The sequence below is a fragment of the Aotus nancymaae genome, unplaced genomic scaffold (genome assembly GCF_030222135.1).
Source record: "Aotus nancymaae isolate 86718 unplaced genomic scaffold, 86718_ANA_hifiasm-v0.15.2.pri h1tg000022l_1, whole genome shotgun sequence".
NCBI classification, from domain to species: Eukaryota; Metazoa; Chordata; class Mammalia; order Primates; family Aotidae; genus Aotus; species Aotus nancymaae.
The window spans coordinates 29,178,866-29,202,514 of record NW_026988435.1 but is presented as its reverse complement, the minus strand read 5'-3'; the positions used below and the strand labels follow the sequence as shown (position 1 = coordinate 29,202,514).

Below are 23,649 nucleotides of genomic sequence, written 5' to 3'. Positions count from 1 at the left end.
ACAAATTTATGCATTGACACAGTTAAGTTGTGAAACACTGACATTAAGGTTTTAGATTGTTTCAGTTAGATTGTCTCACTGAGTTCCACACCTTTTTTTTTGTTCAAAGGTTTTAAATTTTAATTGTACATTGCATTAATTCAATACATTTAAAGGTATTTATTCTTGGTATTTACTAAATTTAAAATTACAAAGAAATAGAAAGGGTTTTCTTTTTCTCTGATGAAAGTAGGTAGTAATAACAATTTTAGCAGTACTAATTATATTTTAGATGATTGATATAATTTTTTGTCTCAAAGAAGAATTTTAAAATTTAGCAGCCTTTTAAGTTGCAAATTCTAAAATGTACATTCCCTAGACATAATAGCAGACATTCAACAGATATTGAAAATTGAGTTTTTTTGTTAAGTCCAGGACCCTCCAAATAAGAGCCTATACATCTTGAAAAATTTGTGAACATTCTTTAACCTTTTCCTTCCAGCGGTACTGTGAGAAGAGAAGACTTTACAATACATTGAAGCAATCTTAGAAATAAATATGAACAATTTCCTTAGAAATGTTCAAGGAAATACAGATTATCTGAGGGAAAATATGAAATGTAAAGAGAATAAAACTGTATTGAAGATTTATGATATGAAAAAGATATTTATGCACTTCTAAAGTGGTTCTGTAAGACCAGTCTCTTGCTATAGGGTAGATTGGGGTTGTTACTCAAAAGGAATAGATTGCTTTCAATATAGAAAAAGGGCAAAATAATTCTACTTACATTCACTTCCTCCATCCCTCCTCTCTCCTTTCTTCCCTACTCTCTCTCTCCTTTGAACACTTACTATGTGCTCCCACTGTGGTTAAGTTATACTGGTCATACTATGATAGGAAGAGAGACTCCCTGCTCTTACAGAGCTTGGAGCCTAGTGGGAAACTGTCATATGCAGACATTAAAACGAGGGCGTTGAGGTAATGTCCCTGAATTCTATGCCTTTGTAGATTCTCTTTTTTGTCCCATTTTCTTTTCTTTTTTTTTTTTTTCCATTTAATCTAATCAATCTGTTTGTTTTTTAAATAAAGCTATTCTAGTTATTTGTAATTTTTTTGTCTTTTTGATAATAGCTATCCTAGTTGGGGTGAGATGATAACTCATTGTGGTTTCAATTTGCATTTCTGTGATGTTTAGAGCATTTTTTTTCATGTATTTTTTGACCATTTGTATGTATGTCTTCTTCTGAGTAATGTCTGTTCAGATTGTTTGCCCATTAAAATTTTTTCTGTCATGGTTAGGATGTTTGAGTTCCTTGTGTATTCTGAATATGAATTCCCTGCCAGTTGAATGGTTTGCAAATATTTTTTCCCATTCTTTGGGTTGTCTTTTCAACTGGTTGCTTGTTTCCTTTGCTGTGCAGAAGCTTTTTAGTTTGATACAATCCCATTTGTTTATTTTGCTTTTGTTGCATGTACTTTGGAGGTTTATTCATAAAATATTTTCCCTGCATTTTCTTCTAACAGTTTAATAGTTTCAGATCATACATGTAGGTCTTTGATCCATTTTGAGTTCATTTTCTTGTAGGACAAGATACTGGGGTCTAGTTAAATTCTTCTGTATATGGGTATTCATTTTCCCCAGAATCATGTATTGAAGAGACTGCCTTTTCCTCAATGAGTGTTTTTGGTGCCTTTGTAAAAAATCAGTTGGCTATAGATATATGAATGAATTTCTGGGTTCTCTATCCTGTTCTGTTGGTTTAGGTGTCTGTTTTTATGCCAGTACCATTCTGTTCTGGTTACAGTCAGATAGTGTGATTCCTCCAGCTTTTTTCCTTTTGCTAAGGATTGCTTTGGCTATTAGGAATCTTTTGTGGTTCCAAACAAATTTTAATATTTTTTTCTTTATTTTTGTGAAGACTGTCATTAATATTTTAATAAGGATTGCATTGTATATGTAGATTGCTTAGTGTGGTCATCTTAATACTATTAATTCTTCTGATCTATGAGCATGGGATATCTTTCTATTTGTATGCTATTCACTTACTTTCATCAATGTTTTGTTTTCCTTGCAGATTTCTTTCACATCCTTGGTTAAATTTATTCCTAGGTATTTTGTGTGTGTGTGTGTGTGTGTGTGTGTGTGTGTATGTGTGTGTGTATGGGCGTAGCTATTGTAAATAAGATTGTTTTGTTGGTTTCTTTTTCAGCTAATTTGTTGTTTGTACATAGAAATGCTACTGATTTTTGTATGTGGATTTTGCATCTTGCAACTTTACTGAATTTATTAGTTCTAAGAGTTTTTAGGGAGAGTTTTTAGGTTTTTCTATATATAAGATCATGTCATCTGAAAACAGACTATTTGATTTCCCCCTTTTTGGTTTAGATGCACTTTAGTTCTTTCTTTTGTTTAATTGTTCTGGCAAGGACTTCTAGTTCTATGTTAGATAGGAATGGTGAGATTGGGCTTGTCTTATTTTACTTCTTAGTAAAAAAGTTTTCAGCTCTTATTTAGTATGATGTTAGCTGTAGGTTTGTAATATATGGCCTTTATCATGTTGAAGTACTCTCCTTCTATCCCTAATTTATTAAGAAGTTTTATAATGAAGGGATGTTGAATTTTATCAAATGCTTTTTCTGCATCTATCAAGATGATCTTTTTTTTTTTTTTTTTTTTGAGACGGAGTTTGGAGTGCAATGGCACGATCTCGGCTCACCGCAACCTCCGCCTCCTGGGTTCAGGAATTCTCCTGCCTCAGCCTCCTGAGTAGCTGGGATTGCAGGCACGCGCCACCATGCCCAGCTAATTTTTGTATTTTTAGTAGAGATGGGGTTTCACCATGTTGACCAGGATAGTCTCGATCTCTTGACCTCGTGATCTACCCGCCTTGGCCTCCCAAAGTGCTGGGATTACAGGCGTGAGCCACCGCGCCCGGCCTAAGATGATCATGTTTTTATCCTTCATTCTGTTGATATGGTGTTTCACATTTATTGATGTATCATTGATTTGCGTATTTTCAAACATCCTTGCATTCTTGGGATAAATCCCAGTTGATCATGGCATATTATCTTCTTGGTGTATTATTGGATTTGGTTTGCTAGTATTTTGTTGAGTTTTTTTGTGTCTGTTGATTAGGAATATTGGCCTGTAGTTTTCTTTTTATGTTGTGCCCTTGTCTGGTTTTGGTATCAGGGGTTATGTTGGCTTCATCAAATGAGTTAGGAAGAGTTTCTTCCACTTCAAATTTTTTGAAATAATTTTAGAAGAATTGATATTAATTCTTTAAAATTTTGGTAGAATTTAGCAGTGAAGTCATCTGGTCTTGGACATTTCTTTGCTGGAAGACGTTTTATTATGAATTCAATCTCATTGCTTATTGTTGGTCTGTTCAGGTTTTCCATTTATTCTTGCTTTAATTTTCATATGTTGTATGTGTTGAGGAATTTATTTATTTTGTCTTGATTTTTGAATTTATATGTATATAGTTGTTTATAATAGTTTTAATAATCATTTTTATTTCTGTATTATCTGGAGTGACATCTTTTCTGTTTCTTATTCTTTTATTTAGATCTTCTTTCTTAGGTCTAGCTAATGGTTTGTCACTTTTGTTTATCTTTTCACAAAGCCAACTTTTTGTTTTGTTGATCTTTTGTGTTTCTTTATCTCAATTTTATTTCTGCTCTGATATTTTCTTATCCTTCTACTAATTGTGGGTTTGGTTTATTCTTGCTTTTATAGTTCTTTGAGATGCAATATTAAGTTGTTTATTTGAAATATTTCTAGTTTTTTTAGTGTAGACATTTATCACTATAAACTTGCCTCTTTTTTTGAGGTAGAGTCTTGCTCTGTCACCCATGTTGGAGTGCAGTAGCATGATCTTGGCTTACTGCAACCTCTGACTCCTGGGTTCAAGAAATTCTTGTGCCTCAGACTCCCGAGTAGCTGGGATTATAGGAGCATGCCACCATGCTGGCTAATTTTCATATATTTTGTAGAAGTGAGGCTTCACCATATTGGCTGGGCCACCATGTAAGATGTAGTTTTGCTCCTCATTCACCTTCTGCCATGGTTGTGAGACCTCCCCGACCATGTGGAACTGAGTCAATTAAGCCTCTTTCCTTAATAAATAACCCAGTCTCTGGTATTATTATTATTATTTAAGACAGAATCTTGCTCTGTTGCCTAGCTGGGTTAATATTTGTAGTTTTCTTTTTTAATAGAGATGAGATTTCACCATTTTGGCCAGGCTGGTCTTGAACTCCCAACCTGTTGTGATCTGCTGGCCTCAGCCTCCCAAAGTGCTGGGGTTATAGGCATGAGCCACCATGCCTGGCCTAAACTTACCTCTTAATACTGCTTTTGTTTTGTTCCATAGGTGTTGGTATGTTTGGGTTCTATTTGCATTTGTTTCAAGGAATTTTAAAATTTCATCCTTAATTTCCTCATTCACCTATTGTTCATGCAGGAACCTGTTGTTTAATTGCTATGTATTTGTATAGTTTCAAATGCTTCTCATTGATTTCTAATTTTGTTCTGTTGCAGTTACATAAGATAGTTGATATAATTTCTATTAAAAAAATTGAGACTTATTGTTCAATTCCCACTTACAAGTGAGAACATGTGGTGTTTGGTTTTCTGTTCTTATGTTAGTTTGCTGAGAATGATGGTTTTCAGCTTCATCCATCTCCCTGCAAAGGACATAAACTTGTCCTTTTTATGGCTGTATATTATTCCATGATGTATATGTGCTACATTTTCTTTATCCAGTCTATCATTGATAGGCATTTGGGTTAGTTCCAAGTCTTTGCTATTGTGAACAGTGCCACAAGGAAACATATGTGTGCATGTGTCTTTATAGTAGAAGGATTTATAATCCTTTGGGTATATACCCAGTAATGGGATTGCTGGGTCAAATGGTATTTCTGGTTCTAGATCCTTGAGGAATGCCCACACTGTCTTCCACAATGGTTGAACTAATTTACACTTTCACCAACAGTGTAAAAGCATTCCTATTTCTCCACATCTTCTCCAGCATCTGTTGTTTCCTGACTTTTTAGTGATGGCCATTCTAATTGGCATGAGATGGTATTTCAATATGGTTTTGATTTGCATTTCTCTAATGACCAGTGATGATGAGCTTTTTTTCATATGTTTGTTGGCTGCATAAATACCTTCTTTTAAGAAAGGCCTTTTTATATCCTTGACCCACTTTTTGATAGGGTTGTTTGTTTTTTTCTTGTAAATTTGTTTAAGTTATTTTTAGATTCTGAATAATAGCCCTTTATCAGATGGATAGATTGCAAGAATTTTCTCTGATTCTGTAGGTTGTCTGTTCACACTGATGATATTTGGTTTTGTTGTGCAAAAGCTTTTTTGTTTAATTAAATCCCATTTGTCAAATTTGGTTTTTGTTGCCTTTGCTTTTGGTGTTTTAGTCATGAAGTCTTTGCCCATGCCTATTTCCTGAATGGTATTGCCTAGGTTTTCTTCTAAGGTTTTTATGGTTTTAGGTCTTATGTTTAAATCTTTAATCCATCTGGAATTAATTCTTGTATAAGGTGTAGGAAGGGATCCAGTTTCAGTTTTTTGCATATGGCTAGACAGTTTTCCCAACACCATTTATTAAATAGAGAATTTTCCCCCCATTGCTTGTTTTTGTCAGGTTTATCAAAGATCAGATAGCTGTACATGTGTGGTGTTATTTCTGAGGCTTCTGTTCTGTTCCATTGGTCTATATATCTGTTTTGGTACCAGTACCATGCTGTTTTTGTTACTGTAGCCTTGTAGTATAGTTTCAAGTCAAGTAGCTTGATGCCTCCAGCTTTGTTCTTTTTGCTTAGGATTGTCTTGGCTATGTGGGCTCTTTTTTAGTTCCATATAAAATTTAAAGTAGTTTTTTTGAATTATATGAAGAAACTCAATGGTAGCTTGATGGAGATAGCATTGAATCTATAAATTACTTTGGGCATCATGGCCATTTTCACGATATTGATTCTTCTTATCCAGGATACAGTGTGGGGAATCTCACTATCCTGTTAGGGGCAGGATAGCATTAGGAGAAATAGCTAATGTAGATGATGGATTGATGGGTGCAGCAAACCACCATGGCACATATACCTATGTAACAAACCTGCATGTTCTGCACATGTACCCCAGAACTTAAAGTATATATATATAGAAAAAAACAAGTTAGAAACAGAAGTTACTCTTCTAAAAAGAGTAGGAAGCAATGCGGCTCAAAAAACTCAGTTTAGCTAGCTGTATGACTTGGAAGAAAATTGTCAACGTTTCAGTCTTCAGTCATTTCATTGTAAGTATAATAAAAACAGTTATTGCTCTCTCTCTGAAAAAACATTGAGACTTGTTTCATGTTCTAACATATAGTCAATCCTAGAGAATGTTCCTTGCACTGATAAGAAGAATGTGTGTTCTGCAGCTGTTGAGTAAAATGATTTGTAAATGATTATTAGGTCCATTTACTCTATGGTGCATTTTAAATCCAATGTTTCTTTTTTTTGATTATCTGTCTAGATGATCTGTCCAATGCTGACAGCGGAGCATTGAATTTCTCAACTTTAATATTATTGTATTGGGGTCTATCTGTCTATTTCAATCTAATAACATTTGCTCTATATGTCTGGGTGATCCAGTGTTGGGTGTGGGAATTCATTCAGGGTGGTGGCACAAATATTAAGGGAAAAATATTAGAGAAAGCTGTAGAATATAGTCCCAAACTCTTTTGGAAGGCCTAAGGGTTCTTTCTATAGTTCTTGGCTGAAGGCAGCCAGAGTCTCTTTACAGGAGCCAGAGAGATTAGGGTGCAAAGACAAAGAATGTGAATAGCTTACCTAACTAACTTGTTTACTCATTAGCCTTTGATCATTCTGAATGGCTCTCTGGGGTGGGTGTGGGGGAGGTTGACCAGGGATATTACTCACTAATGGTGTTTGCTTTGGGCATGGGAACCTGTCCTTTAATCTTTAACCTCTATGGTGTTGACTCAAGCCTTTGTCAGTTAAACTTACTGAATAAATATGAGCCTCACTGGCTGGTAGGGGCTGGAGGTCACAACTCTCTGGGGAGTTTACAGCACTCTCCAGGGAGTCTGTAAGCAGCCGTGAACACCTAGTCTGCTCATTCACTGTATTCTGTGTGTGAATGAATTTATTCATCTGTCACTGAGTCAGGATCTGCAGGACAGACTCCTGCAGGTGGTGACCATGACAGTTGGGTGCATATATATTTACATTTGTTATATTTTCTTGATGAATTGGTCCTTTTATTATTATATATTGCCCCTCTCTTTCCTTTTCATACTTTTTAACTTGAACTGTTTTGTCTTTTATGTATAGTTACTCCTGCTTACCTTTGGTTTTTATTTGTGTGGAATATCTTTTTCCATCCCTTCACTCTCAATCTATGTGTGTCTTTACAGCTGAGATGAATTTCTTATAGGCATCATGTAGTTGGGTATTTTTTTTTAAAGAAATCCATTCAGCTCATCAGTATCTTTTAAATGGGAAATTTAGTTCATTTACTTTCAAGGTTATTATTGATAGGCAAGAACTTATTTGTGTCATTTTACTGTCTCTTTTTCTGGTTGTTTAGTATATTCTTTGTTTCTTCCTCTATTATTGTTTATTTTTGTGGTTGGGTGGTTTTTTGTAGTGATGTTTTGATTTCTTTCTCTTTCTCTTTTGTGTATTGGCTTTCCTGGTGAGTTTTACAGTTTTGTATGTTTCATGATGGTGGTTATTGTCTTTTTACTTCCAGATGTAAGACTCCTTTGAGCATTTCTTGTAAGGTCAGTCTAGTGGTGAAAATATTCCCTTAGTTTTTACTCATCTGAGAATGATTCGATTTCTCCTTCCTTTTTGAAAGATAGCTTTGCTGGGTATATTTTTAGCCAGCTGTTTTTTCTTTCAGTATTTGGACTATAGCATCTCATTCTCTTCCAGCCTGTAAGGTTTCTGCCGAGAAATCTATTGTTAGTCTAATACATATTCCTTTATATGTAACTTGATGCCTTTTTTTTCTTGCTGTTTTTAGAATTCTTTCTTTGTGTTTGACTTTTGACAATTTGACTATAATATGCCTTGGAAGGGAGCTGCTTGAGTTGAATCTATTAGCAGTTCTTTGAGCTTCCTTGATATAGATGTCCTTCTCTCTCCCACAGCTTGGGAAGTCTTCAGCAATTATACTAATTTAGCAAATAAGTTTTCACACCTTTTCCATACTCTCCTCCTTCTGTAACACTCATAATATAAATATCTGTTTACTTACTGATGTCTCATAAATCCTGTAAATTTTCTTTTTTCCTTTTTATTTATTTATTTTTGTCTGCCTGTGTTATTTCAAAAGACTGTCCCCAGATTCAGAAATTCTTTGCTTGGTTTAGTCTGTTGTTGAAACTCTTGATTGTATTTAGGCATTTTATTTATTGAATTCTTCAGCTCTAGGATTTCTATTAAAAAAAAATCTATCCCATTGTTGAATTTCTCATTCAAAGTATGAATTATTTTCCTGATTTTGTTTAATTGTCTATATTCTCTTATATTTCAATGAATTTCCTTAAGATTACTATGTTGAATTCCTTTTCTGACTTTTTGTATATTTTCTTATGATTGGGATCTGTTACTGAAAAATTACTGTGTTCATTTGGAGGTGTCTTTTTTTTTCTTTTTTTCTGTTTTATATGTTATTCCAAATGGGAGAAATTGGCCAAAACAAAGGGACCACAGGCTCCATGTAAGTACGAAACCCAGCGGGGCAGTCATTATATCTTAAAAGCTCCAGAATGATATCCTTTGACTGTGTTTCACATCCAGGTTATGGTGATGCAAGAAGTGGGCTCCCACAGCATTGGGCATGTCCATCTCTGTGGCTCTGCAGGGTATAGCCACCACGACTGCTTTCACAGGATGACGTTGAGTGCTTGTGGCTTTTCCAGGTGCATGGTGCAAACTGTCAGTGGATGTACCATTCCATGGTCTGGAGGATGGTGGCCCTCTTTTCACAGCTCCACTAGGCAGTGCCCAAATGGGAACTCTGTGTGTGGGCTCCAACCCCACATTTCCCTTCTGCATTGCCATAGAAGAGGTTCTCTACGAGAGCTTCACCCCTGCTACAGACTTTTGTCTGGACAGCTAGGGGTTTTTATACATCCTCTGAAATCTAGATGGAGGTTCTCAGTGCTCAACTCTTGTCTTCTATGCACTCACATGTCCAACACCATGTGGCAGCTGCCAAGGCTTGGGGCTTGCATTCTCTGAAGCAACAGCCGAAGCTGTACTTTCGTCCCTTTTAGCCATGGCTGGAGCTGGAGCAGCTGCAATGCAGGGCCCTATGTCTGGAGGCTGCAAAGAGCAGTGGGGCTCTGGGCTGGCCCAAGAAGCCATTGTGCTCTCCTAGGCCTATGGGCCTGTGATGGGAGGGGCCGCCTTGAAGATCTCTGACATGCCCTGGAGACATTTTCCCATTGTCTTGGTTGTTAATATGCAGCTTGTTGGCTTAAATTTCTCCTCAGGAAATGAGTTTTTCTTTTTCACCCTGTGACCAGACTGCAAATTTTCTAAACTTTTATGCTCTGTTTCCCTTTTAACCATAAGTTCCAATTTCGAACCATCTCTTTATGAACACATATAACTGAATGCTTTCAGAATAAGCCAGAATTGGCCTCTTGAATACTTTGCTGCTCAAAATTTTTTTCTAAATCATCTCTCTCAAGTTCAAATTTTCACACATCTCTAGGGCAGAGGCAAAATGCTGCCAGTCTCTTCACTAAAGCATAGCAAGAGTGACCTTTGCTACAGTTCATCTCCGTTTGAGACCACCTCGGACTGTATTTCATTGTCCATATCACTATCAGCATTTTGGTCAAAACCATTCAACAAGCCACTAGGGAATTCCAAACTTTCCCACATTTTCCTGTCCTCTTCTGAGCCTTCCAAACTATTCCAACTTCTGCCCATTACTGGTTTCAAAGTCACTTCCCCATTTTCAAGTATCTTTATAGCAGTACCCCACTTCAAGTACCAGTTCTCTGTATTAGTTCATTTTTACACTACTATAAAGGTACTACCTGAGACTGGGTAATTTATAAACAAAAGAGGTTTAACTGATGTATAGTTCCTCCTGGCTTGGGAGGCTTCAGGAAACTTACAATCATGGCAGAAGGTGAAGGAGAAGCAAGAACCTTCTTCACAAGGTGACAGGAGATAGAGACTGTGAGGAGGGAAATGCCAAATACTTTTAAAGCATCAGCTCTCATGAGAATTTCCTCGTTATCACGTGAACAGCATGGAAGGAAACTTTCCCTATGATCCAATCACCTCCCACCAGGTTATTCTCTCAATACATGTGGATTGTAATTTGAGATAAGATTTGGGTGTGGACCCAGAGCCAAATCATATCAGGTACTTTGATTTTATACTTCTTACCTTTCGCCTGGAACTCAGACAAGGTGTGGAGCTTTCTTCTTCTGACCTGTGGTGACAAACATATATTAAGGATCACTGATCATAAAGATGGTGTGAACTTGAGTTTCTGATGGCATTATGAGGCTTCTTTCTCAGCTCTGCATTAACTACTGACTTTTCATACATCAGAAAAATAAGACCCCAAATGTGTGACTAGCACCTGAATTCAATTCCTAACTTATAAGAGTTGTGGGATCAGGGAAGTGTTGGTGGGGCCTTTCTAAAGCCACAACACAATTGTGAGTGACTCTCAATTATTAACTAACAGTACGTCTCAATTGTTAGTGTGCATACGAATTATAAGGGGACCTTGTTAAAATACAAATTCTTATTCAGTAGGTGTGGAATGGTGTCTGAGACACTGCATTTCTAATCATTCTCATGTGATGCTGTTGCTGCTGGTTTGTGAAACCACTTTTGAGTAGTAGCAAGGATCTGGAACACCACTATTCTTCCAGCTGAACCACCAAATGTTATCAATTTCCTAATTGTAAATTTACCCTATTTTCTTGTACCTCAGCTACTTGAAACTTACCTGCTTTGTTTACTGCATCATTCTATCATATGTAATTGTCATAACACAAAGCAAAAAGAGTTGAAAGAGTAGATCTATCTACTAAAATAAGGACATTTCCAACACCAACTGCAAATCCATAAGGGCCAATTTCAAAGCAAAACAATAGGCAGCTCTCATTCCAAGGTTAATGAAAAGGAAGCTTAAGTGCCTCTCTGTAATGTAGTTCTCTGCATAGCCTCATTGTGCACATCCTCTCGAGACAGTAATAGAGGTCTTGGAGCTAGGGTTTTTACTGCATGTCTGCCTTGGGAATATTCAACTTTCCTTTGCTCAATTATATTGAGGACATGCTCTGAATGAGCAGCTAAAGTAATTTCCACTTTTATGATTGCTGGCTACTTATTTGAATATTCCTGTTGCTCTTCTGGAAGTAATGGGCATTTTGAGAGAAAGTAGAGACCAATATCTGCCAGAAACATTAGACAATTAGGAAGAAAGAGGTGTCCAAGGAAATCCAGGATTCTGATCTTCTGATATTTCCTTCCCGTGTCTAAAATAAATGTTACATCCCAGCTGGTCTCACCTGCTCACCATTGCCTGAACACAAATGACCCATTCCCACCTCCGTACCTTAGCTCATACTGTTTATTCACCCTCACCCACTAACTTCCTCTACCAGTAATCATTGCTATCCAGTGTGGGTACTTATTATATCAGGCTCTGTGTTATATGCAGAATGCGATTTAATTCTCAAAAAATTTTACAAAATAGGTATTATGGACTGCATTTTTGTGTCCCTCCTCAATTCATATGTTGAAACAGTAACCCCCAATGGGATGCTATTAGGAGTTGGAGACTTTGGGAGGTGATTAGGGTTAGATGAGATCATGAGGGTGGTGTCCCAACTTTTACTCCCTAGGCTTGAGTAGCAGTTAGAGACTTAGCAACAAGTAAATCCACAACATATTTCAAATGCTGCAATCCTTTGGATCACTAGGACCTCCTTTGATTTTCCATGGAAGTCATCATTCTATGCCAGTCAATACAAGCACTGAAGGTTAAAATGGAGAAAAATCTGATAAAATGTATGTTTTAGATTTGTCTCAGATAAATACTTATCTCCAAAAGCTACATTTTCACTTCCTTTCTTCCTTGAAAGCCAAATGGTTCTGTTATCTTTGATATGTTCAGAGTCAGTAGAATCATGTTTGGTTCTCTAGCCAATGTTTGGACATAAAACTTTCAGATAAAGTTTCTGTAGTGGTAAAGGAAGATATGGAAGCTCTGAAACTGTACAACATTTTCAAATGAATGAGTCTGACTAATGAAATTTGGTGCATAGTTTAAACAATTAATGAAAGAATGGTGGGAGGGGATATTAGATATATTTTTGGTAAGTAACAAAACTAATGATAATTTTTTATTGCAAGAGATGTAAACATGAGGAAAAAGAGACTATTCTTTGTCTTAATTTTTTGCTCCAAATAAAAAACTATTTTGTCATTTTCCCTAAAATATAAACAATCATTTTTGTTCTAATTGGATAAACAACTTTATGGAAATTTATATAAAAGCACAGAAATATGAATTTCACTTCTTAAAAATAACGTCTTTGTTAGTTTATTATTACTAAGCTTATGATCATAATGGAAATGTCAAAGGATGCAGACTGACAGAAAAAAACTACATTTTGGTGCATATACTTTCAGACGTTTCACTGTAATACCATTTTGTTGCTGATTTGTTTTACTTTTACATGTTGATCCTTTTGTAGTTCATAAGTGTGATGCTTGGATCTTCCCATTCATGTGTGAGATGTGTCTCACTCAAACGTTACCCATGGGGAAAAAAAAGCCTTTTACATGTAAATAAGTACCTATCTACAACATACTTTTAATTGACCTTACAGCATTTCATTATGTGGGTGTGCCTTAACTTATCACTTTTGCTGGATGTTTAGGTTGTTAGCAATTTTGCTGTTGTATACTGTGCTATAATGACAATTAGTATAGCCTATTTATTCACATTTTAATATTTATTTTTATGTAGCTACATCTAACATTATTTCCTTAGTATGTTGATGTAGAGTTACTGGGTTGAAGATAAGAAACACCATTAGAATTATTTCCTTAAAAAATAGATGTGGACCATGGAATACCATACACCAATACAAAAGGATGAGTTCATGTCCTTTTCAGGGACATAGATGTAACTGGAAACCATAATTCTCAGCAAACTAACACAGGAATAGAAAACCAAACACTGCATGTTCTCACTCATAAGTGGGAGCTGAACAATGAGAACACACGGACACAGGGAGGGGAACATCACACACTGGGGTCTGTTGAGGGGTGAGGGGCTGGGGAGGGATAACATTAGGAGAAATACCTAATGTAGATGATGGTTGAAGGGGGCAGCAAACCACCATGGCATGTGTATACCTATGTAACAAGCCTGCACATTCTCCACATGTACCCCAGAACTTAAAGTATAATTAAAAAAAAGTAATATCTCCATTAAACTGTGTGTGAGCTCATTGGGGGCAGGATTACTATCTTATTGATCTCTGTATTTTTAATCTGATTAAAAAATACATGATATAAGATGGACATTCAATAACAATTTATTGAATAAATGAATCTAATAAAATACATTACTCCCAAAAAATAGTGTGGAATTTTAGATCAAAAGTCAAGTACATTATCCTGACTTCTGAAATATATCACCAATTACTCTCCCAAAACTTTTTTGGCTCATGAATGCTTTCATTTTTCTGAAAGCTTACCTACTCTAGGTATTATTTTTGCATAACTAAACCAAGATTTTTAAAAACCAGATTCTTTAAATGGTGGTTAGAATGACAGAAAAAGTAAATAATGATAAATTATAATGACAAGAAGTTTCTCATCTGAGCTACTTTAGACTGTCTATACCTTTATTCAAATCTAACTCTCACTATACGTCGTTAAATCAAGCCAGGATCTGATTATATGTATGATTTTGTCAGATTGTAGCATTTAGAAAAATGTTTGGTTACCTTGTTATTTTAAAATATCATGGTGAGTACCATGAAGCAATGAATTTTGCTTCCACATCTTCTATTTATATATTTTCCCAATGTGACAGGTAAAATATTAGAATTTAATAATTTCTCATTGTCTTGCCTTTTGAGTTAAGAATAAGTAGTTTTAAACATTGTTCAGCAAATTGGGTCTTTTAATGTAAAGTATGATGTATGTATGACCTACTGCTACCTTATAATTACCACAAACTTGGCTACTTAAGCCATTCAAATTTATTATCTCACAGTTCTTTAACTCAGAATTCTGGTGAGCTCAGTTGTTTTCTCTGGCCTGAGTTTTATAGACTGAAATCAAGTTGTTGACAAGCTGGATTAGTATTTGAAGGCTCTGAGGGAGAATCTTTTTCCGACCTCATTCAGGTTGGCTGATGGAATCCAGGTATTTGGGCTTAAGAGGTGAAGTCTCTGTTTCCTTGCAGGCTGTGAACGAACAGTCTCTCAGGGACGTAAGGTCACCTGAATTCCTCCATCTCCAGATAAGCTAGTGTGCTTTGAGTCATTCTCACACTTGGAATCTCCTTCACTTCTCCTTCTTCTGCACCGCTTCTGCCTGCAGCTAGAGAAAGTTCTCTGCTTTTAAGGGCTCGTGTGATTAGAATGTGCTGACCTTGGTAATAAAAGCTACAATTCCTATTTTAAGGCCCATAACCTTAATTACATATTCCAAGACCCTTTTGCCACACGAGGTAACATATTTATTGGTCTCAGGGTTTGGGGTATGAATATCTTTGGGGGGCTATTCTGCCATCCTCACTGTATAAAACCTCTGTTATGTGACCTGTCTACCATATTCCTCAATTCTAAATCAGGAATATGAGGTTATTGTCTTTTGGAGCTAAGGGAAAGACTTCACAAATATCCATTATAAGAATTACTTATTACTTATTTATAAATGAACATATCCAAATGTATTGAAAATAGAGTGAACAGTATAAAGTATTCTACATACTCATAACCTGTATGAGTCAGTTGTCACACTGCTATGAAGAAATACCCAAGACTGGATAATTAATAAAGAAAAGAAGTTTAATTAATTCACAGTTCCGCATGGCTGGGGAGGCCTCAGGATATTTAGAATCATGGAGAACAAAGGAGAAGTGGGCATGTTATTCATAGGGCAGCAGGAAGGAGTGAGTTCAAGCAGGGGAAATGCCAGACACTCATAAAACCATCAGATCTCATGAGATCCACTCACTATCACAAGAACAGCATGGGGAAACTGCCCCCATGATCCAATTACCTCCACCTCGTCCCGCCCTTCACATGTGGGGATTATGGGGATTACAATTCAAGATGAGATACAGCCAAAGCATTATCACCCAACTTCTAGCAATTATGAACAATCTGCCAGTCTTAATATATCTGTTCACAGCCTGCTTTTTTGTTTTGGCGTATTTTCAGATGGAAGAAAATATTTTTATCTGTGAAGACTAATTAGATTTTGTATTTTATTGAAGTTTAATATAATACAAATAAAAGAACAAAAGGATAATAATTTAACAAAGTAAAAATAATACTACTGCTTTCCTTTTGTTTAATGGATGGAAAATAATCTTTGAGGTATTAAAATCTTGCCTGACTTACACAATTCAACATTATGATTCATTGACATTTTGCATTAATGAAATCAAAACATAGAATTTCTTAATTTCATTCTTGTGCTGATCTCAAGGGAAAGTTGAAAGTAATGGAATGGACTCATTGACTCAGTCCTGGCACATATTAATCTATTTTCTGTGTCTGTATTTTATCTGCTCTGGATATTTTTTGTGAATAGAATAATATAATAGGTTGTTTAACTTAGCAAAGTATTTTCAGGGTTCATCCATGTTGTAGCAGGTATTAGTACTTCATTTTTCTGTCACCAAGTAAGAAGCCATTGGACAAATACACCACATTTTATTTGTCCATTTATCAGTTGATGGACAGTTAAAATTTTTCCACTTTTTTGCTATTATGAATAATGTTGCAATAAACACATACAAATTTTTGAATATACATTTGGTTTTGTTTCTCTTGACATATTCCTGGGAGTAGAATTATTGAGTCATATAGTAGCTTATCTGATTAACCTTTTGAAGAACTGCCAAAGTAATTTTAAAGTGGTTGCACCCTTTTACAATTCCTCCTGCAACATATCAGGGTAATCTATACATTTTTTAAGGTTACAGTGTGTATCTTTGCCATGGCTTTATATATAATGGACAACTACTGAATATTGTTGAATGAACCAACGAATGATATCAATGAGAAGTTAAATTCTAATATTTAATTTTCTTAAAAATTAATATTCAATATACACAAAATAAGTACTTAATATACTGAGTTCTACAAATACATGACAAGTGTGTTTTTCTGTAGTAAATCTGAAATATCAGTAATAGCTTCCTGTATCAGTCTGTTCTCATGCTGCTATGAAAAAATACCTGAGATTGGGTAATTTATAAAGGAAAGAGGTTTAGTTGACTGACAGTGCAGCATGGCTGGGAAGGCCTCAGGAAACTTACAATCATGGCAGAAGGGGAAGCAAACACATCCTTCTTCACATGGTGGCAGGAAAGAGATGTGCAGAGCAAAGTGGGGAAATGCCCCTTATAAAACCATCAGATCTCATGAGAACTCACTCACTATCATGACAACAGCATGGGGGAACCACCCCCATGAACTAATCACCTCCCACGTGGTCCCTCCCACAACATATGGGGATTACAATTTGGACTACAATTCAAGATGAGATTTTGGGTGGGGACACAGCTAAATATATTACTGCCTACCTTTGCTTGAGCTGCTGTAACAAAATACCCTACATTGGGTAGCTTAGAAACAACATGTAGGCAAACCCAAAGAAAAACTCTGTGTAAAATAATAAAAATACTGTCTAATTAGTGGAGTTTCCTGTGTGACCAGTCATTTTGTTTGGTATTTTGATCTTTCTCCTCAGGCAGCTGATGTACTTTATGTGCCTGATGATCATTGGTTGGCCACTCATAATTAAGAGAAGAGGACTGGCTTGCTAGTGTAGTTCCCCCTTCCCAGTGCAGTGGTGATGTGATGGCAAACTCTCTCTGTGTGTGGTAGAATTGAGTGGGAACTGACATGCCTCACTTCAGGATGAAAAGGAGCAGGCTGCCACGCTGTGGGTCTCAAAATTCCAGATGCGGAGAGATTTACTGTGGGCATCAATATTCACCTTCAAAACATTAGCTTACCTAGACATTCAGTTTATAAAGAAAAGGCTTTTTTTTTTGTTTCATTTTTACCTAGGAGACAAAAGCACATGACTCAGAATGGAGTGGAAGAAGCTGATGAAGGTTGCCACGTGGGTTAGTATTCTTTCTAGAGCACCTGTACTGTAATCAGTGTACCTTTTTCTTGCTTCTTATGAAACTAAAACTGAATCCCTGGGATGCCATAGGGATAATGGTCATTTAATTGTCTTCTAAATTGGCATATTTTGAGAGAAATGGGGGGCTTCTATTAATTATTCTAGAAAAATAAGTTAAAGACTGCCTTAGAAAATCATGATACAAGATGTTTCATCTATATGATGGGCTTTTAACTTTTCAGATACTTAGCAATTTACTCAAACTTTTCCTGTTTGTTTTATTAACCCACTTACATTTATTTTTGATCTTTCAGAAATATGTTGGCATTTCTTATTTGTTGGTAAAGTATGCACACACACCTTCATTTCCCTACCACATTATCTTTTTTATGTGACTTTGTTCTATTTTATACTTGTATCCTTTTTTTTTAATCAGTAGGGTTTTGTGAGGTGTCAGAGAAAAATATGTGTGCAAAATTAAATGTATAATTGACAGAATTTTAAAGAAAATGAGTTTAACTTTGGCATTTGTGGATTTAATTGATGCTACCAGTGAGGCTGCATTAATTATGATTTATGATAAAATTAGGGTGTGACACAAGTGAATGTTTATTAAATATACCGTGTTGATAGTTAGAATTAGAACCAGAATATATGCTCTCTAGGTAGAGAAAAAGACTTTAAGCAAGGTGAAAGCACTTGTATAGCATTTGTATAAAAATGAATTTTGCTAATATAACCAAATTGGGCATGAGATCAGTACCAAATAATGAATAGTCTGAGTTGCAAAACATTTTAAAAGAAATGCATTTTAAGCTTTTACATGTGCACTTCATTGCTCTCTGAGATCATTTGGATAGCAGAGGAAAAGACATTTCAGGAAGAGGGTATATGAAGTGCAATACTCTGAGCAAGGGGTTTGCCTGCTCTGTTCAAAGAACAGTGATGAGTGATGAGGCCAGTTTAGTCAAAGTGAAATGAATAAGGGAGGAGGGAGGTGGGAAGGTAGTCAGAGAAGTAATGGGGCCAGCTCATGTAGGTCCTAGTATACCATGGTAAGGACTCTTAGTTTTCATTCCGAGTGAGATGGAAAGCCATTGAAAGGTTGTGAATAGAGGAGTGAGATTATGTTTTCATGGAATCTCTACATCTGCTCTTTGGAGAATATGCTGAAACTAGACAAACTTAAGAAACAGTAGGTCAGGTAGGAGGTAATTGCAATAATACAACTAAAATTTATTATGTCTTGGACCAAGTTGATGTTTTGTGATAAACAACCAAATTCTGGATCTATTTTGAAGATAGAGAAAGTAGGGGGCACTGAGAAATTTTGTGTAGATAAGGAAAGACATACAGAATGGTGCCCAGATTTACATGTCCTAGTTAGAAATGAGCTGTATGAGGACAGGAGTCATATATGCTTGTTCAGTATTTTATCCTTTTCTAGTATCTAGTTCATGGACAGCAATAAGTACTGAATGAATGAACAAAACATTCATGTAGGACACTGTATCAAAATTTGTGTATAAAGCAGAGAGTCCCTCTTTTCTAGGCTACCAAATTCTTGATCTTTCTGAAAGTCTTTTTTCTCAGGTACAGGGATGGAAGATGTATGGATTCTTCCTTTTGGATCCAGGGGCTTCTTCCAAATGTCCTTCTGTCATTCTCACACTGGTGGCTCTTGCCCTACAGGGCAGTGTTTGGTTATTCTTTACCTTTCTAGATCATGCAGGGAAAGGTGTTGTGTAGACCAGCTTCCTCTGTTTCCTCCAAGACTCAGACCACTCAAAGTACATGTTCATTGTCACAGAGAAAGAGAAGCCATATCCCATTTTCTCAGAATCTAACACATTTTCCCACTTGTTTTTTGAAAGAATCTTTTTATTTTGAAAGAGTGACTTTTGACCTCTCAAGGAAACTCTCATAACATGAGTCTTCAGAGCCCTTGATTTGGCACTACCTGTAGCACAGAGCACCCCAATCAAGGGCATGAGTCATTTTCATCCTTTTAATCTGGTAATTTTCTGTTATGGGTAGAACACAATTAATTCCTTGGTGGTGCCTAGAAACAGTGTATGTTGACCTAGTTACATACGTTCTTTACATAGAACAATACTATACAGTGTAGAAAAATCTATTTGAACATATTTTAGAGTAAAATGATATAATAAAAAATAAAACTCAAAATTCTACTTTCAAAGTTTTTGCCACAGGGAAAGGTGACGAATCCAATTAATAAAGCTCATGTATCAATAAAAAAGTATATAAAGGATAACAGAATAAAGTTTTGAGTTTTAGTTTTCAAAAGTTCATTTATCCTTGTGACAGATTTTAAAGTTGTTGGAGAGATGGTGATGAAAAATATGTTAGAATGCCCTAGAAATTAAGTGTATCACTCTAGCAACTGAGAGAAGTAATTCTGAATTTTGAAGAGAAAAAAAGCAAAAGAGGAAAGAGAAAAAGTTGTTACCTTCAGAAGAACCGAGCCATTGAAAATATGTCTTTATCTGTTAAGTTGATTGGATTGCTGTGAAAATGTCAAGCATCTCTGTGCTAATTGCTTAGAACATCCTTCTATTTACTACTTTAAAAAAAGTAATGAAATGTAAAAAAGTACCTTAGATCTAGATTTCTGAATCTACACAAGTATGTTCATTTTAGACTTTATAATGGTAAATGTGTAAAGCATGTTTCAAATTTTTCAGTTAATTCCTTTATAAAAGCAACCTTTATTCAAGGAATCTCTAGTGAGGGTGAGGTTATCATAGACTTTTCTTGCTAATTTTGGGTTGCAAAATTTCTAACCAACTTTCTATAAAAAATGTAATATGAGACAAATATGAGAAATAAATGACATTTCTTTTCCTTTGTGGGATCCCATGCTTCCTAAGAAACACTTGAAGAGTTTCTGTGCTCCAGTTTAGGAAAATGTTTTGGGGCAACAACTTAAAAGCAACACTTATGTGATTTTTAAAGCAATTTTTGATGAAATCTAAGAAAATGAGGCATTTGTATTAGGCTAAAATGTTTCTCAAACTTTATCACAGCTAATCAAACTTAAGAGTCAAATAAGATGCAGGCTGAGTAAAAGTTTCCACATAGAACAAAATCTTTTTTTGTTGTTAAATGTGACTTATGGCACATTTTGATTTTTTTTCTCACTTCCCTACTTTGTTACATTCTATTCTCAAGCCTTTGGGTTACTCCTTATTCTTAAATTCATACATGCCATGTATTGTGCTATAATTCATTCTTGGATGATGACTATATTGACTACATTACAGAATGATTTGAAAAAAGTAATTGTTCTTTTTTCTCATTCATTGTCATTAAACCAATCAAAAGCATTAGACTTGTCATGGAGTTTCTGATTGTTTTAGTCTGATAGGGCAGTCATAACAAAATACTATAGGCTGGTTGACTTGAACAAGAGAAATTTACTTTCTCACAGTTTGGAGGCTGTGAAGTCCAAGATCAAGGTGCCAGCCAGTTGCGTTCCTGGTGAAAGCCTGCTTCCTCACTTGCAGATGGCCGCCTTCTCCCTATGTGCTCACATCGTCTCTCTTCAGGTGTATGTGCTTGGAGAGAAGAAGACAGGTTTCTTTCTCTCTTCCTCTTCATATAAGCCACTGTACTATCAGATTAGGACCCCATCCTTATGACCTTATTTAACCTTAATTACCTCCTAAAGACCCTATCCCCAGATACAGTCACATAAGGCATTAGGGCTCCAACATACGAATTTGGGGCTTCAACATATGAATTCAACATATGAATTGAACACAATTCAGCTTATTGCACTGATCTGTCCACAGATCTGTGTCAGTATTTCTAGTGATTTATCATGCTGATGGTGTTTCAGTTTCTGCAGTCAACATTTACAGAACTATACTGACACTGCCAAATTCGGGGCATATACTCTGTACCTGACACTATGCTAGATTTGGGGCATTATAAAAATATGTAAAAGAGATTGCTGATTTTAAGTTTATAGTCTGATAGTCAGGGTTGAATATATATATCCACAAACGTCATTAATAGTTCTGAAATAAGTAGTATCAAATAGGCTAAAAGTAAGGTCACAGTTAATACACTTTTAAAACCCACTCTGATATCAATACCACTATTAGACCTTTCCAAGGCTGTTTCTTAAGTTAGGTGGTAAAAGTTCAGGAGATACCTGGAGTATATAAGCATTGAGCCTAGCTCTGTTCTGCCAGCTTCCTTGGTATTATTGTGACTACTAGGTTTTAAAACTGTTTCTATGTGTGTTTGCTCTTTTGTTTATTTTAGTTGGTGGACCCACCTTTTCCTTTTTACACTGGTGTGTCGATGGCCTTTCCTTGTAATAACAGTTGACATAATTCTGTTGAACTGAAAGAAAACACTACTAAGAAAAAAAAAAAGAAAACATTACTAAGGAAAACACTGGATCTTTCCAACTTTCTTAGACCTCTGTCTGGAGGAATGTAGGTTTTAAGCCAGGGTCAAGTAGAGAAAGAGATACCAGTGTACAACCAAATATTTCAGGCTCTCAGGCATTCTTCTCTTTCTTTGGGATTGACATCATTGCCCTTACACTATTCTTAGACTGAATTGAAATTATGATATATATTTTTTTGCCTAATTGGCAAATGTTCAAACCAGCAATAATAATAACTATTGCTGGCAAATAGTCAAAGATATGAGCATTCCCTTACTTTTATGAGAGAAGCGTGAATTCCTCAATTTGTTTTGGAAAATAAATCTAGCAGCAACTATATGAATAAAACATCTACACATTATACAGCAATTTAAATTATTGAATTCTAACATATTAAAATCACACTTGATACAGAACATATATAGACATAATACTATTTGTATAATTGTAGTGATAATAAATCATAAGCTGTCTGAACGTCCATCAATGAGTAACTGATTAAATCATGGCACTTGTGCATGTTCATGCACAGGAAACAGAAAATGATGCAGCTCTTAAGGAGAGTTATATTTATTTGTATTGGGTCATATAAATGTCCTCAAATGGGAGGAATGCTCACAATACAGAGAGAGATTTAGAAAAGCAAAATCAGAGTAAAATGAATAATACCAATACATTTAAACAATCAAAACCTAAAAACATGGGACTGGGTGCAGTGACTCACACCTGTAATCCCAGCACTTTGGGAGGCTAAGTCAGGCAGATCACTTGAGGTCAAGAGTTCGAGACCAGTCTGACCAACATGGTGAAACTCTGTCTCTACTAAGAATATGAAAATTAGCAGGGTATGGTGGCACGTGCTTGTAGTCCCAGCTACTCTGGAGGCAGAGGTTGCAGTGAACTGAGATTGTGCCACTGCACTTTAGCCTGGGTGACAGAATGAGACTCTATCTCAAAACAACAAACAAACAAACAAACAAACAAAAAACATCCCAAAACAGCTTTTGTGGTTGACCAAAGAGAAAATAGGGTCAAGTACATACCCAGTTTTTCACATTTTTAAACTAAGGGAGGATTTTTGACTTTTCACTCATTTGTATATTCACTTATTATATCAGAAATGGAAAGGCACAGAGAAGAAAAGAAGAGGTGGAACACCATTTTGTTGTTGGATGTTGGGTGAGAGAAAGGCTGGACACCAATATGATAGCCAGATTCATTCCACTCCCCTAAATAGAAACCAGGGACTGTCTCTGATTTTTTGATCACAGAGATTTGGAGGAGGATGGTGACTGAGGAGAAAGAAAATGTGGGCCAAGTCATGTGCAGTTATTGACAGGCCCCTCCCCTGTACAGTTGTCTTTTATGTTGCCAGGGCACCTCTTTCCCTAATTATGTTCAGGGGAAGTTCTGCCCATACTTGTGCCAAGTTCCTAAGCAGGGCAGGATGAGGCAGTAAAGGATATTGATGAAAGAGGGTGCATCTACTCCAGGTACAACCAGAAACTTTCAGATAAGCCAAGAAATTCACCAGATGTTCAGGCTTCCCTTGCTTCCTCCATCCACAGAACCAAGCACCAATTTGCGTGTGGGGGTGTCACTGTCCAAAGATTTGCTAGGAGAAGAATATGGTGGGATAATATTTGAGGTTTTTAATCTATGCTTTTTATTTTCTCTAAACATATTTTTCTTTGCCTGTTCCTCCTCATTCAGGAAGGTAACTGGCCCTAGCAAGTGTGAGACAGGTAATGTTTTTGTCTGTTAATTTTGAGTTACTGAAATCTGAAGAAGCCAAACAACGTATCCAGAAAAGGAAAACTTGAGGATTTGTGGCCCTAGATGAC

At 36.0% G+C, this 23,649-nt stretch overlaps 1 protein-coding gene and 1 non-coding gene across 5 annotated transcripts in view; both read left to right on the top strand.

Annotated features, from left to right (window-relative positions):
• Positions 1–23,649, top strand: part of MRPL39 (mitochondrial ribosomal protein L39) — a 197,703-nt gene that overhangs the window by 100,681 nt on the left and 73,373 nt on the right. Inside the window, exon 10 of one of the 4 annotated variants that reach the window (XM_064380062.1) lies at positions 17,322–17,380. The exons of the other annotated variants lie outside the window; for them this stretch is intronic. Within the exon in view, the coding sequence (XP_064236132.1) occupies positions 17,322–17,363 (42 nt within the window). The 3' untranslated portion in view covers positions 17,364–17,380. The remainder of the gene's footprint in view (positions 1–17,321; positions 17,381–23,649) is intronic. 4 annotated transcript variants of the gene reach the window in all.
• On the top strand, positions 12,738–12,838 carry LOC135276437 (small nucleolar RNA U13). The gene has a single exon (XR_010343978.1). It is a non-coding gene; the product is annotated as a small nucleolar RNA U13 (small nucleolar RNA).